This window comes from Nycticebus coucang, chromosome 22 (assembly GCF_027406575.1).
Source record: "Nycticebus coucang isolate mNycCou1 chromosome 22, mNycCou1.pri, whole genome shotgun sequence".
Taxonomy (NCBI): Eukaryota; Metazoa; Chordata; class Mammalia; order Primates; family Lorisidae; genus Nycticebus; species Nycticebus coucang.
This window is the reverse complement of record NC_069801.1, coordinates 36,065,872-36,082,638: the sequence shown is the minus strand read 5'-3', so window position 1 is coordinate 36,082,638 and position 16,767 is coordinate 36,065,872. Positions and strand designations below refer to the sequence as shown.

At 38.8% G+C, this 16,767-nt stretch overlaps 1 protein-coding gene across 6 annotated transcripts in view; it reads left to right on the top strand.

Moving 5' to 3' along the window:
- FOXJ3 (forkhead box J3) overlaps positions 1-16,767 on the top strand; it is a 174,665-nt gene that overhangs the window by 36,156 nt on the left and 121,742 nt on the right. For all 6 annotated transcript variants that reach the window (XM_053576413.1, XM_053576410.1, XM_053576412.1 and 3 more), the window contains one exon: positions 14,161-14,235. In XM_053576413.1, coding sequence (XP_053432388.1) covers positions 14,161-14,235 — 75 coding nt within the window. The remainder of the gene's footprint in view (positions 1-14,160; positions 14,236-16,767) is intronic.

The following is a 16,767-nucleotide window of genomic DNA, read 5'->3' as shown; positions in this document are numbered from 1 at the left end:
GACCAGCCTGAGCAAGGGCAGGACCCCATTGGTGGTGGGCGCCTGTGGTCCTACTTGGGAGGCTGAAGCAAGAGATCACTTGAGCACAAGATATCGAAGTTGCTGTGAGCTATGATAATGCCATGGAACTCTACCCAGGGTGGCCAAATGAGACTCCATCTCCAAAAAAGTAAAATAAAATTGCACATGAATTTTACAGATGCCCTCTATAATGAAAAACCAATTTTTTCCCTCACCAACATTGTAATGAAGTGACATTTGAGGATGTTCTGATACTGTTTTCACTTAAAGTCACAGTTTTCAAAAACCTATCAATGATAAGTGAGGACTTAACTATACCTTCTGTATTCTTAAATTTTTGCCCATTAATTTACTATTAATTTTAGTATTAATTGGTAGGTCTTAAGTGTAGCAGATTTTGTTATTTTCTAATGGTAATTTTCTCTTTTCATTCTTTCTAGGTTTATTTTATTTATTTGTTTGTTTATTTATTTATTTATTGAGACAAGAGTGTCACTATGTTGCCCTCGCTAGAGTGCCTTGGTGTTAAAACTCACAGTAACCTCAAACTCTTGGGCTTAAGCGATTCTCTTGCCTCAGCCTTCCAGGAGCTGGGACTACAGGCATCCACCACAAAGGCTGGCTGTTTTTTTGTTGTAGTTGTTATTGTTGTTTAGCAGGCCCTTGTTGGGTTGGAACCCACCAGCCCCGTGCATGTGGCCTGTGCCCTAACCACTAAGCTACAGGTGCTGAACCATTTATTAATTGATAATCTTATGTAAAGAAGAGTTCCTTTTTGATCCTCTGCGGCCCAGCGGTGAGAGTGGACTGCGGTGCCCGCCCGCCCGCCTGCTCGCTCGCCCACGATGCGACCGGCCCATTGGCAGAAGGTTGGCGGTCTGCCCGTGGCGGCACGTCGGTTTCTCTCGGACTGGCTTTCCTGTTGAGCCGTGATTCCCTTGGAGCCGGAGATACGCGCCAGGGGCTCACACTCTGGGGCTGGTGGCAGCGGCAGCAGTAGCGGTAGGTCTGTGCGGGGGCTGCAGCCTCAGTTGCCGCCACCGTCTCAGGGCGGTGCGCCGAGGCCAGTGCCGGGTGTCAGGCACGGCTGAGCTGAGGCGGCTGGTGCAGAGCCGCAGCTCCTCGTCCTGCACCCACCGCTGCGGCGGGGCACTGCGGTGCCGGTCGGGCTGCGCACCGGCGTTTGCGAGGCTGCCTCAGAGCGCAGTCCCACCAGGAAGACTCTGTGCCTCCTGAGTCCTGAAAATACAGAGTCGTTCTCTTATTTCAGCAGTTGGGCACAACGTCGTTGCTGGGAAAGTGTGATTTAAAGGCCAAGAAAGAAGAGAGAACACTCTCCACCACATTTCGAAGGGAACACATTGCCAGAATTGGAAATACTTTTTGGATAAACAGTTCTCCAGGTCCACAGGCACGAGAAATTAAAGAGCAAGAGGAAGTGAAAGGAAAATTAAGGCAAGGAAACAGATAAAAGAAATCACTCATGAGGAAGAATCAGCAGAAAACTCCAGGCATCATGAAGAACCAGTCCAGAACAACCCCGCCAAGGGACCATGAGGTAGCTACTGCAGAGGATTCCACCTATACAGAAATGTTAGGAATGACAGAAAGGGAATTTAGAATACACATGTTGAAAACAATGAAAGAAATGATGGAAACAATGAAGGAAACTGCTAATAAACTGGAAATTAACCAAAAGGAAATGCAAAAACAGAATCAAATCAGAGATGAACGATATGAAGAATATAAAAAGGATATAGCAGAGCTGAAGGAAATGAAACAGTCAATCAGGGAACTTAAAGATGCAATGGAAAGTATCAGCAACAGGTTAGACCATGCAGAAGAAAGAATTTCAGAGGAAGAAGACAAAGTTTTTGAGATACCTCAGATAGTAAAAGAGGCAGAAAAGAAGAGAGAGAAAGCAGAACGTTCACTGTCAGAATTATGGGACTTTATGAAGCGTTCCAACATACGAGTTATAGGAATTCCAGAAGGGCAAGAAGAATGCCCCAGAGGAATGGAAGCCATACTAGAGAATATTATAAAAGAAAATTTCCCAAATATCACCAAAGATTCTGACACACTGCTTTCAGAGGGCTATCGAACCCCAGGTCACCTCAACTCTAACCGAGCTTCTCCAAGACACATTGTGATAAACCTGTCCAAAGTCAAGACAAAAGAAAAGATTCTGCAAGCTGCCAGGAGTAAGTGCCATTGACCTACAGGGGCAAATCCATCAGAGTGACCACAGACTTCTCTAATGAAACTTTCCAAGCAAGAAGACGATGGTCATCTACCTTTAATCTACGTAAACAGAACAATTTTCAGCCCAGAATTCTGTACCCTGCTAAGCTAAGCTTCAAAATTGACGGAGAAATCGAATCATTTACGGATATACAAACATTGAGGAAATTCGCCACAACAAGACCAGCTCTACAGGAAATACTTCAACCTGTTCTGCACACTGACCACCACAATGGATCAGCAGCAAAGTAAGAACTCAGAAATCAAAGGACAGAACCTAACCTCCACACTGATGCAAAAGATAAAACTAAGCAATGGACTCTCACCAAATAAGACGAATAGAATACTACCACACTTATCAGTTATCTCAATAAATGTTAATGGCTTGAATTCCCCACTGAAGAGACATAGATTGTTTGACTGGATTAAAAAACACAAGCCATCCATTTGCTGTCTGCAAGAAACACACCTGGCTTCAAAAGACAAATTAAAGCTCTGAGTCAAGGGTTGGAAGACAATTTTTCAGGCAAATGGAATTCAGAAGAAAAGAGGAGTTGCAATCTTATTTTCAGATACCTGTGGATTTAAAGCAACTAAAGTCAAAAAAGACAAAGATGGTCACTTTATATTGGTCAAGGGAAAAATACAACAAGAAGACATTTCAATTCTAAATATTTATGCACCCAATTTAAATGCTCCCAGATTCTTGAAACAGACCTTACTCAGTCTGAGCAATATGATATCTGATAATACCATCATAACAGGGGACCTTAACACTCCTCTTACAGAGCTGGACAGATCCTCTAAACAGAAATTAAACAAAGATATAAGATTTAAATGAGACCCTAGTACAACTGTGCTTGATAGACGCATTTAGAACACTGCATCCCAAAGATAAAGAATATACATTCTTCTCATCACCCCATGGAACATTCTCCAAAATTGATCATATACTGGGGCACAAAACAAATATCAACAGAATCAAAAGAATTGAAATTTTACCTTGTATCTTCTCAGACCATAAGGCACTAAAGGTGGAACTCAACTCTAACAAAAATGCTCGACTCCACCCAAAGGCATGGAAATTAAACAATCTTCTGTTGAATAACAGATGGGTGCAGGAAGAAATAAAACAGGAAATCATTAACTTCCTTGAGCATAACGACAATGAAGACACAAGGTACCAAAACCTGTGGGATACTGCAAAAGCAGTTTTGAGAGGAAAATTCATCGCTTTAGATGCCTACATTCGAAAAACAGAAAGAGAGCACATCAACAATCTCAAAAGAGATCTTATGGAATTGGAAAAAGAAGAACAGTCTAAGCCTAAACTCAGTAGAAGAAAAGAAATATCCAAAATCAAGTCAGAGATCAATGAAATTGAAAACAAAAGAATCATTCAGAAAATTAATGAAACAAGGAGTTGGTTTTTTGAAAAAATAAATAAAATAGATAAACCATTGGCCAGACTAACGAGGAATAGAAAAGTAAAATCTCTAGTAACCTCAATCAGAAATGATAAAGGGGAAATAACAACTGATCCCACAGAGATACAAGAGATCATCTCTGAATACTACCAGAAACTCTATGCCCAGAAATTTGACAATGTGAAGGAAATGGATCAATATTTGGAATCACACCCTCTCCCTAGACTCAGCCAGGAAGAAATAGAGCTGAACAGACCAATTTCAAGCACTGAGATCAAAGAAACAATAAAAAAGCTTCCAACCAAAAAATGCCCTGGTCCAGATGGCTTCACTCCAGAATTCTATCAAACCTTCAAGGAAGAGCTTATTCCTGTACTGCAGAAATTATTCAAAAAAATTGAGGAAGAAGGAATCTTCCCCAACACATTCTATGAAGCAAACATCACCCTGATACCAAAACCAGGAAAAGACCCAAACAAAAAGGAGAATTTCAGACCAATCTCACTCATGAATATAGACGCAAAAATTCTCAACAAAATCCTAGCCAGCTTATCATCAAAAAAGTCATTCATCATAATCAAGTAGGCTTCATCCCAGGGATGCAAGGCTGGTTTAACATACGCAAGTCTATAAATGTTATCCACCATATTAACAGAGGGAAAAATAAAGATCACATGATCCTCTCAATAGATGCAGAAAAAGCATTTGATAAAATCCAGCATCCTTTTCTAATTAGAACACTGAAGAGTATAGGCCTAGGTGGCACATTTCTAAAACTGATTGAAGCTATCTATGACAAACCCACAGCCAATATTTTACTGAATGGAGTAAAACTGAAAGCTTTTCCTCTTAGAACTGGAACCAGACAAGGTTGTCCTCTGTCACCTTTACTACTCAACGTAGGGCTGGAAATTCTAGCCAATACAATTAGGCAAGACAAGGAAATAAAGGGCATCCAAATGGGAGCATTGGAGGTCAAACTCTCCCTCTTTGCTGACAACATGATCTTATACTTAGAGTACCCCAAAGACTCAACCACAAGACTCCTAGAAGTCATCAAAAAATACAGTAATGTTTCAGGATATAAAAATCAATGTCCACAAGTCAGTAGCCTTTGTGTACACCAATAACAGTCAAGATGAGAAGCTAATTAAGGACACAACTCCCTTCACCATAGTTTCAAAGAAAATGAAATACCTAGGAATATACCTAACGAAGGAGGTGAAGGACCTCTACAAAGAAAACTATGAAATCCTCAGAAAGGAAACAGCAGAGGATATTAACAAATGGAGGAACATACCATGCTCATGGATGGGAAGAATCAACATTGTTAAAATGTCTATACTTCCCAAAGCAATCTACCTATTCAATGCCATTCCTATGAAAGTACCTACATCGTACTTTCAAGATTTGGAAAAAATGATTCTGCGTTTTGTATGGAACCGGAAAAAACCCCGTATAGCTAAGGCAGTTCTCTGTAACAAAAATAAAGCTGGGGGCATCAGCATACCAGATTTTAGTCTGTGGTACAAAGCCATAGTGCTGAAGACAGCATGGTACTGGCACAAAAACAGAGACATAGACACTTGGAATTGAATTGAAAACCAAGAAATGAAACTAACATTTTACAACCACCTAATCTTTGATAAACCAAACAAGAACATACCTTGGGGGAAAGACTCCCTATTCAATAAATGGTGTTGGGAGAAGTGGATGTCTACATGTAAAAGACTGAAACTGGACCCACACCTTTCCCCACTCACAAAAATTGATTCAAGATGGATAAAGGACTTAAATTTAAGGCATGAAACAATAAAAATCCTCCAAGAAAGCATAGGACAATCACTGGAAGATATTGGCCTGGGGAAAGACTTCATGAAGAAGACTGCCATGGCAATTGCAACAACAACAAAAATAAATAAATGGGACTTCATTGAACTGAAAAGCTTCTGTACAGATAAGGAGACAGTAACCAAAGCAAAGAGACAACCTACACAATGGGAAAGGATATTTGCATATTTTCAATCAGACAAAAGCTTGATAAGTAGGATCTATAGAGAATTCAAATTAATCCACATCAAAAAAGCCAACAATTCCTTATATCAATGGGCAAGAGACATGAATAGAACTTTCTCTAAAGACGACAGACTAATGGCTAACAAACATATGAAAAAGTGTTCATCATTTCTATATATTAGAGAAATGCAAATCAAAACAACCCTGAGATATCATCTAACCCCAGTGAGAATGGCCCACATCACAAAATCTCAAAACTGCAGATGCTGGCGTGGATGTGGAGAGAAGGGAACACTTTTACACTGCTGGTGGGACTGCAAACTAGTACCACCTTTCTGGAAGGAAGTATGCAGAAACCTCAAAGCACTCAAGCTAGACCTCCCATTTGATCCTGCAATCCCATTACTGGGCATCTACCCAGAAGGAAAGAAATCCTTCTATCATAAGGACACTTGTCCTAGACTGTTTAATGCAGCTCAATTTACAATCGCCAAAATGTGGAAACAGCCTAAATGCCCACCAACCCAGGAATGGATTAACAAGCTGTGGTATATGTATACCATGGAATACTATTCAGCCATTAAAAAAAATGGAGACTTTACATCCTTCATATTGACCTGGATGGACGTGGAAGACATTATTCTTAGTAAAGCCATCACAAGAATGGAGAAGCATGAATCCTATGTACTCAATTTTGATATGAGGACAATTAATGACAATTATGGTTATGGGGGGGGAAACAGAAAGAGGGAAGGAGGGAGGGGGTGGGGCCTTGGTGTGTGTCACAGTTTATGGGGGCAAGACAACAATGCAAGAGGGACTTTACCTAACAATTGCAATCAGTGTAACCTGGCTTATTGTACCCTCAATGAATCCCCCCCCCCCCAAAAAAAAGAAAGAGTTCCTTTTTATCCTTTTTAAAAAAATTTAGTCATTTATTTAAAATAGTATACACTCATGGATATTTCTTTCATTCTTTGCACTGTTGTCATTCAAATTGTTGCAGCTTTGGCCTTTGGGAGATCTTATAGGTTGGGCCTATTTTTTTTTGTTTGTTTAGCACTTTCTTGCTTTTTGGCACCACAATATGTACCAGTATTATTTTGTATTGTTCTTACCACTGTCCTAGAATTAACGAATTCTTTAAGATGTCCTTTGATGTATCGTCACATTTGAGTTAGCTAATTTATCTTGTGCAACAAGTAATTCAATTTACTTTCTTTGTCTCTGTGCATGTTACATTCATTTTTTTTTTTTTTTTTAAAGGCAGAGTCTCAATCTGTTGCCCAAGCTAGAGTGCCATCAACAAAAGCTACCAGGAGAAGAAAATGTTGCCATGATTCCTTAAAAGGAATCAAATACAGCTTTAAATTAAAACTCCCTTTTGTGTCAAGGCATTGAAAGGAGATTACATATTAAATATAACTCTTTGAGTATCCTATAATTGAGTAATTTTGTATTCTGAACCAGAGGAAAAGGAATTTAAATTTTTGTGTTATTCATCTTATTGAGGAAAGTTAACCCATTAAATTATTGGAGTTTAGGGTAATAAAAGAATGAAAACAGTGATAGTGGTGTGTGTGGGTGTATTATGCTAATGTTTGTGTGGAGTAAAAAGAAAGTATATATTATGTATTTGCTTATTATGACAGAAATTTAGAAATATAGACTAGAAATATAATATTACTACCTATAGAAAATGGATGGAACCATAGCAGAGGGAATATAGAAGGGAATAAGATTTTAAGTATACTTTTTAATAAATTTTGAATATATTTTTGAACCATGTACATGTCTTACATATTTAAAAATCAAAAGGGTTGCCAAAAGGAAACACTACAGCTGAGTACAAGCAGAAACAAACCTATCATAATATAAGATTAGTAATAGTCACGCCAAAAAAAAATGGTTGGAGAAACCTTTGATCAGAACACTCTTAATTGTATACCCTCATGGGATACATTCCAAGATCAAAAATAATGACAAAGAAATCTTTAAGTTAGTACATTTGTCTTTGGTAGTGGTGCTTCACAAGTGCAGAGCACTTTTTTTTTCTTTTTTTCTAAGAGAAAATGTTGGGAGGGAAGAAGTTAGAAAGTTAGAAGCAATTCTGACAGTGTTTTATTTGCATGGCAGGGTAGAACAAATGAATAAATATATTGATTTGGGGAGAATGAGGGTGGAGACCAGAACTCTCACAGTAGAAGAAAGATACAAATAGGATAGGAATGCAGTGCTCGATTGGATTGGTGGAGGTGATAGTTTAAAATAAAAATTAGTTAGAATGATTTTAAAATTCAGATTCCTGGGTCCCAACTCCAGAGATAGTGAATTAGTCCCACAGGATGGAGCCTAGGAATCTGCATTAAAGTACATCTCAAGTGATTCTAGTGCAGGTAAACTGTAGTTTTGAGTACTGCTTTTGGGGATAGGGTTTTCAAGGCCAGTCAATACATCTTGATCAGTTTAATCCTAGTTACAGTAGAACCTCTATAAGTTGACCCCTGGGCCACTGTAACAAACTGGTCAACATACAGAGATAGTTAACATAAGAACTTTCATTGAGTAAATGTGGTACATGTCTGGTCAATGGAGGGATGTGGTCAGCTATGGAGATTCTACTGTATTTTTATCTCTCTACTACTTCTTTTCTTGGGTTTATTTGAGATAAAGACTACCTGAGCCATAAGGTCTGAAATAATCTATTATTTTCTCTGTGGTGTGTTTGTGTATGTACATGTCTTGGGTTTGTGTGTGTCTTTGGGTATTTTTACTTTCTTTTTTTTTTTTTTGAGACACAGTTTCATTTTGTCACTCTCAGTAGAGTACAGTCTTGCCACAGCTCACAGCAACCTCAAACTCTTGGGCTTAAGCAATTCTCTTGTGTCAGCCTCCCAAGTAGCTGGGACTACAGGTGCCCGCCACAATGCCCAGCTATTTTTTTTTTCTGTAGTTGTCATTATTGTTTAGCTGGCCCCCGCCAGGTTTGAACCTGCCAGCCCCCGTGTATGTGGCTGGCACCCTTAGGCACCGAGCCAATATTTTTACTTTTTAAATATGCTTTTGGTATTTTTTCCCCCAGATTTATGAATACTGTATGAAAAGCATTGCATCCTGGGTTTTGGGTTGATAGGTCTCTACTGTCATGGGACTATTTACATTTTGGTAGGGAATGTAAGATGGAGAAGGAAGACCATTAAATCATTGCAAGTGTAATGAGAAAAACAGAGTGATTAAGTTTATTATAGTGAGACCTAACCTAATCTATGAATGTCAGAAAGCGTTTTCCTGAAGAACCAATGTTTAATTCAAAGTTGGGTAGATTCATTTAAGTGAAGAGGATGAGTATGGTTGGGAGCAGTAATCTTTGCAGATGTAGCAATTTATGGAAAGCCTTGAAAGAGAGAACATTGAAGCTGTTGAATGTAGATGGCAAGTAAGTTCAGACTATGAAGAGTCTTTGGAGGTTTAAGAATTTTAGATGTTATCCTAAGTGCAATGAAGAGTCATTGAACGGTTTTAAGTGAAGGGGTAGCATCTAATTTGCATTGTGAAGACATAATTGCCACCATGTGGAAGATGACTTTGGACATAAAAATTGAATTAATTGAGTTTTAAATATTTTGAGTTTGAGGGTTTTTTCGAGATGTTCAGTTGATAGTTGGAAATACATTTAATAACTCGAGAGAAGTGTCTGTGTTAGCCATCTAGACAGATTTAGGTGTCACAGATGGTCATTGAAGCTATGGCTGTAGATGAGATTGGCTAGGCAGCAAATGTAGAAATGAAGAAAGGACAAGGCAGAACCTCGAAGAGTTCTAACATTTAAACTCTTTTTTTTAAAGATAGGATCTTTCTCTGTCACCCAGGCTGTAGTGGAGTGGCACCGTTATAGCGCACTACCACCTGCAACTCCTAGGTTCAGATGATCCTCTTGCCTTATCTTCTCAATTAGCTGAGACTGTATATATAGGCACATGTATTTTTGTGGAGATTGGGCTCTCTCTATGTTGCTCAAGCTGGTCTTGAATTCCTGGCCTCAACCAATCCTCCCACTTTGGCCTCCCAAAACCCTGGGATTACTGGCATGAGCTATCATGCCAGCTCATTTCAGCTTTTTGTAGAGGAGGAAGACCACAGAGAGTGATGAATTCCTGCTGAGCCATTTACAAAATAATAGTTACTTCTTTTGACAGTCTTGAACTTTTAAGAAGGGTAGATGAACTGTAGTTTGATGCTTTTTTCTTTTTTTCCTGTGTTATTTTACCCTAAAATAAATTGTTATATTTGCTTTACACAGTTATCTTTTAAAAGCATTACAAATAAGAAAAAATATTTGTAAACTTCACCTTCATTTTTATCATTTCTGGCACTCTTTATTTCTGTTTGTAAATGCAAGTTTTTACTTGGTTTCATACTTCTGCTTGAAGAACTTCTTTATAACATTGTCATCCAGCTGAAGTGAATTCTTTTGGCTTGTGTTTGTTTGAAAGACTTCATTTTGCCCTCATTTTTGAGTTATATTTTCACTGTGTATATAATTCACACACCCCTCCCCCCCCCCAATATTTTAAGATGTCACTCCGTTGTCCTGGCTTGTATAGTTTTTAAGAAGTCCATTGTAATTGTTACCTTTATTCCTCTAAATCTTTCTGTTTTCTCTGGCTGCCTTTAAGATGCTGTCTTCATTTTAGTTTTTAGTACTTTAACTATAATGAATGTAGGGGTGTGGATTTTAATTTATTTTGCTTAGTGCTGTCTGACATTGTTGCATATGTGAATTGTTTCTTGCATTATTTTTGGAAGATTCTTGACTTTTTCACATTTTTCATCTGCTCCCTTCTCTCTTTTCTTCTGGGATTTGTATTACCTGTATTGTTTCACAGTTCTTGGATGATCTGTTACTTTTGGTAATTTTTGCATTCATGTGTGCTGGTCTCAGTTTGGGTGATTTTTATTGATCTGTCCTTAAGTTTTCTGAGCCCTTTTTCAGTGTGTCCAGTTCACTGATGAGCCTACTTGAAGATTTTTGAAAATCTTTGTGTTTATTTCTATCATTTACATTTGTCTTTCTTGTAACTTCCACATCTCTGTTGAAATTCCCCTTTCCTTTATGCAAGTTGTCCAGTTTTTTCTGCTAGATCATAATTATTTTAAAGTTTTTGTTCAATATTTCTAACACTTGAGTCTTCTCTTAGTTGGGTTTTATCACTTATTTTATCTCTGGACAGTGAGTTTTTCCCTTGCTTTTCTGTGTCTTATAATTTTTGACAGAATATCAAATAAATGTATAGAAAAATGGTAGAGATTGAGGTAAATTGTATTTATACATGCAAAAGGACATTCAGAGGTGGGAGGTTGAGTTAGTCTCTCAGTAAGTTGAGCTGGATTTGGTTTTTGTTGTTGGTATCTTTATCCTCAGTATATAACAGACTTTCTAATTTCTCTTGCAATAGGTTCCTGCTATTTTGTGCTTGGTGCTGTAGGATTCTTTTCATCTCTTCACATTATAATTGTCTCTGCCCAGCTTATTACCAATGAGGGTCTCTCTCAATGCTCTTGTCCCTTCCCTATCAGTAGACTGGTTTTGCTTGTTATTCACTGCTGGGCTTTTGGTAGAGGCAAGGATTTTTCTGTTGTGTTGGCCCTAGTTTTACACAAGCCAGAACTTGGGGGCAGGGCTTTTTTGGTGTTTCTTTCCCTCAGCCAATTAGTCTTGTATCTGTAATTACTTTCGGGTGGAAGTTTCCTGCCCTTTCCCTTATTGTAGCAAGACTTCTGCATTGTAGTAGTGTAGGGTCCTGGACCCCAAATAGTTTCCTGCGCTTCTCCCAGACGTAAAGGAATTTTGTTTCTACCTTTCTTCCAGCTGCAGATCATCTTTGTTCATATCCTGGAAAAGGGTTTTCTATCCCTCTCTAAAGGCAGTAAAGTTTTGTTTCTTTGCTTCCTCTGGAAGCCGTGAATCTTTGTCAGAGTCATATAGGTGAGAGGATTTGGTTTGTAGGATTTAAGAAAGGTTAGTGGGCTTTGTCTTTGTTCTTCCTGCCACTGTCAATCATGTCTTTCCTGTTTGTGCCACCGAGAGGGAATTTCTTTGGTCTCCTGCCCTATCCCCATCCTTTCTTCTTTTTTTTAAGACAGAGTCTTGTTTTGTAGCCCTCGGTAGAGTAATGTTGGCATCACAGCTCACAGCAACCTGCAGCTTTTGGGCTTAGGCAATTCTCTTGCCTCAGCCTCCTGAGTAGCTGGGACTGTAGGCGCCCACCGCAACACTCGGCTATTTTTTGTTGCAGTTTGGCCAGGGCCAGGTTTGAGCCTGCCACCCTTGTTATATGAGGCCTGCGCCCTACTCACTGAGCCACAGGCGCCACCCTGCATTCTTTCTTACAAGCACATGGTGAAGTTAGTCCTATGAAGAAGAGCTGAAAGTTAACAAGCTCTCAGTTAAACTTCTCTTGTATCTAGGCACCATGTGTCTCTAAACTGACAAAACTGGCCTATATTTGGCATTTAACATGTTAGCTATGTTTTTCTTAACTGCTTGGATGGTTGCCAGCTCATTTTCTCCATGATCTGCCAAAGGTGAGACAGTTTGTGTGTCTAGTTAGCGTTGTTTGAGCTCTCTGATACTGCTCAAAAATAGTCCTTTTGTTTTGTTTTGTTTTCTAAAGCTTACCTGGTGTTTTCTCATTGTTTGGGAGGGAGCATTATTGTTTATAAACATAGCTGTTTATATCCCATACTTAAATGAAGTAGAATTCTTATTCACAAGTTTTTAATTTCTGCTTGATAATAAGATAGATTTGAATTTATATTCTGTGGTCATCTTTTGAAAACATTTTAAATTCTTATATTGTGACTGTGAGAGATGTGAGAGGGAAGCTTTAACATAGGCATTTTTAAAAATGACCCTGATGGGTGCCATTTCTAAATGCAGTTGGATCCTCCCCCCCATCCTTTGTATAATGGCTATTTGGGAACTAACAATTATTTGGGAGTAGATTTTAGAGCATTTAATTGAGATATGGACTTGGGGGATTCTGTAAGAATTGTCATATAGTCTTCCTTATTCATGATTGTATTTTCTGTTTCATGGTCTCTCCAGGTCTCCAAGGGCACTTTGCTGCTACTTAAGTTGACTATTCTTTCTTGCTGCTTTTATGAATCTGGATTTTCTTCCTATCTTTTTGTAGCTGGTATCTTTCCTTGTAGTTTTCTATTTTATGGATTGTGGTGAGAACTTCCTTGGGTTTTTTTTGAAACAGAGTCTCACTTTGTCACCTTCAGTAGAGTGCTGTGGCTCACAGCAACCTCCAACTCTTGGGCTCAAGTGATTCTCTTGCCTCAGCCTCCCAAGTAGGTGGGATGACAGGTGCCCACCACAATGACTGGCCAATTTTTTTTTTTTTTTTGCAGCTTTTGGCTGGGGCCGGGTTTGAATCTGCTACCTCTGGTATATGGGGCCACCGCCTACTCCTTTGAGCCACAGGCGCCACCCCAGCTGGCTATTTTTTTTTTTAGAGACAGGATTTCGCTCTGGCTCAGGCTGGTCTCAAACTCATGAGCTCAGGCAGTTCACCTGCCTCGGTCTCCCAGAGTGCTAGATTATAGGCATGAGCCACCATGCCAGGCCCTTGCTTGGCTTCTATATGCATTTGTAATAGAGTGATGGAATTTTTCTTTTTTTTTTGAGACAGTGTCTCAAGCTGTCACCCTGGATAGAGTGCTGTGGCATCATGGCTCACAGCAACCTCCGACTCTTGGGCTCAAGCGATCGTCTTGCTTGTCCCCCCCCCATTTTTAGTAAAGATGGGGTGTCTCTTTTGCTCAGGCTGGTCTTGAACTTGTGAGCTCAAACTATCCACCCGCCTCAGCCTCCCAGAGTGCTAGGATTACAGATGTCAGCCACTGCGCCTGGCGACTAATGGAATTTTTAAAATCTTTTTAAAACTGAAAGTGGTAATAACATGTGCCTTGCAGACCATTTGGTTTACTTGCAGAAAAATAAAAGGAAGTAAATAGTCATCACCCATAAATTCCACATTAAATAACATGTGACATTTTGCATTTTGGCTTATTTGTGAGAATAAGTAAATTAAAAAATACATACCGTAGCTGAGGTCATAAAATGAGTACAGTTTTATATTTGACATTTAATAATACATCACAGGTATTTTCCTGCATTATTAAAAGGTCTTAAACATTTGAAATGCTGCATATGTTACATCATTATGGAATTACTAGAAATACTTTCCTAAGAACTATTTTCCTTTGCAGCATTCATAATTCAAAAGTCAGAAAGGTTTAAATTTGAAGTTCATTTTAAAGGCTTATTCTATTTGTAATTGTATTCCGATGTATAGAGTTATTTGTGTTTCTGATTGTTTTTAAAGGTAGATTTTGGTTTTTGGATTCTTTTGACCCTTTGGCTTTTCTTCTTTAATTGCAGAATTCTATACGACATAATCTGTCATTAAACAAGTGTTTCCTTAAAGTGCCTCGATCCAAGGATGACCCCGGAAAGGTAGGATTCATCTTCTTAAAACAGATGGATTCTTCAGTATGTTATATTTCAATTAAGATCTTGTCCAGTATATAATTAGAAACCTTTGTGAAATAGTGAAATCCCCTCCCCCATCCCGTTAGTCCTATTCCACCCCTGGTGTTTAGTGGATATGCTTAATGACCAGACAGTTAGGGAGAATCTCCCCTGCCCCATGGCTTGCTCTGTTGCCCAGCTGAAGTGCAGGGGCATGATGGTAGCTCACTGTAACCTCAAACTCCTGGGCTCAAGCAATCCTCTAACTCAGCCTCCTGTGTAGCTGGGAGTATAGGCATGCCCAGCTAATTTAAAAAAACAAAAAACAGTATTTTGTAGAGACAAGGTTTGGCCATGTTACCCAGACTGGTCTCCAAACTCCTGGACTGAAATTGTCCTTCAGCCTTGGCCTCCCAAAGTGCTGGGATCAGGTGCATGAGCCACCACTCCCAGCCAAGAGCTTTCTTTTAACCAGTGGGAAACTAGCTAGTGTAGTGCTGGTCCTCTGTTGTAGTTTGCTGTTTCTAATCTAGTCTTTGGTTGCTTTCTTAAGTGTTGTGTATTAAATTAAATTTGGCATTTGAATTGTTTGTTAAGAACCACCAGTAAGGGTGGCGCCTGTGGCTCAAAGGGGTAGAGCGCCGGTCCCATATGCCGAAGGTGGTGGGTTCAACCTCAGCTCCGGCCAAAAAAAAAAAAAAAAAACACCATTAATTAGTTAATTATTACATATAAGGGGCGAATCTCTGTGTATTGGCAACCAGTGTGAGTATTTTTAACCCTTTTTCTCTGTTAATACCCCACTTTCTAAGTTTTTGTATTCTCTTCTTCACTCTATCTCCTGTCATCATTACATTTTTAGTATTTTTTCTATAAATTCTCCCTCATTTTTTTTTTTTTTTCTTTTTTTTTTTTTATTGTTGGGGATTCATTGAGGGTACAATAAGCCAGTTACACTGATTGCAATTGTTAGGTAAAGTCCCTCTTGCAATCATGTCTTGCCCCCATAAAATGTGACACACACTAAGGCCCCACCCTCCTCCCTCCATCCCTCTTTCTCCACTACAGCATGGCCTAAACTTGGTACTAGTTGTTTTGTTTCTAAAGCTCAGAGTACTTGGTTGTACCATACTTGATTGTCAAGCAAGATAAGTTTCTAGATTAGGATTTTGAGATATTATGTGTTGGCTTGCATTCTTTATTCTTCATTGTTGTATTCTTCTTTAGGCTAACTCTCCCTGGAAGAATCTTTCTAAAATGAAAGCGTAGGCATGTAAACACCTTGCTTAAAAATACTTCTCAATGTCCTGGAGGTGTTTACTTTGGCATAAAATATACATTATTATTATTATTATTGTTGGAGATTCATTGAGGGTACACAGAAGCAGGTTACATTAATTGCTTTTGTTAGATAAGGATCCTCTTATATTTGTGTCCCGCCTCCAAAAGGTGAACCCTATTTCTTGACCCCTCATGCCCTCCCTCCTTCCCTTTCTCAAAACCCACTGTGAAGAACTACTTGATGTTTCCCAAACATGCCATTCATATGGTCTTACTGCACAAATTCCCTTCCTCTACTTATCTGGCTTATTCCTTGTCTTACAATTTTGAGCTGCAGCGTTACTTCTCCGAGCCTTTTTGTTTCCCTATACTTCAACTAAGTTTGTTGCCCTTTTTGAGTTCCTGTTACTTTATAGCCACTGTCATCATTGTAGTAGCTCCTAACTGGTCTGCTGTTGGGTCTTGATCTGTCCAGTTTATAGTAACTTCGACATCATAGCCACTAGTCTTTCAAAAATGTTAATCTAATCTTAATAGTCTTTTTAAAAAAACTCTTCATTGGTTGTCTACTGCTCTTAGGTTAAAGTCTAAATTTATGAGGACAGGGATCATGTGTATAATTGTTCACTGTTTAGTCCCAGTTGTTTACACAGTGGCTAGTAGTACTGAGGAGACACTCACATTGAATGAATGAATATGTTGTATCCTCTACTAGACTGTTAGCTTCTTGCGGTTAAAGATGAAGAATTACTTATTTGTATCTTAAATGTTCTATGTAATAAACATTTCATAGAACTTTCTGTGATTTCCTTCATCAAGTTGGTTCTCAGAGTAAATAGATTAATATAATACTTTAAAAAACTTATTTGTCTATATTTAAAACTCTCTAAAATCCTGAATAGAAATTGGTGAAATTTTTCTTTCCTTTAAAACAGGCTTATAATAATAATAATAATAATAATAATACTAAAAAAAAAAAGAATTAGAATTTTTTTTTTTTTTTTTGAGACAGAGTCTCACTCTATTGCCCTTGGTAGAGTTCTATGACATCACAGCTCACAGCAACCTTTAATTCTTGGGCTTAAGTGATTCTCTTGCCTCAGCCTCCCAAGTAGCTGGGACTACAGGCACCTGCCACGATGCCCAGCTATTTTTTGTGGCAGTTGTTATTGTTGTTTTAGCTGGCACAGGCCGGGTTCGAACCTGTCACCCGGTGCATGTGGTGGTCGCCGTAAC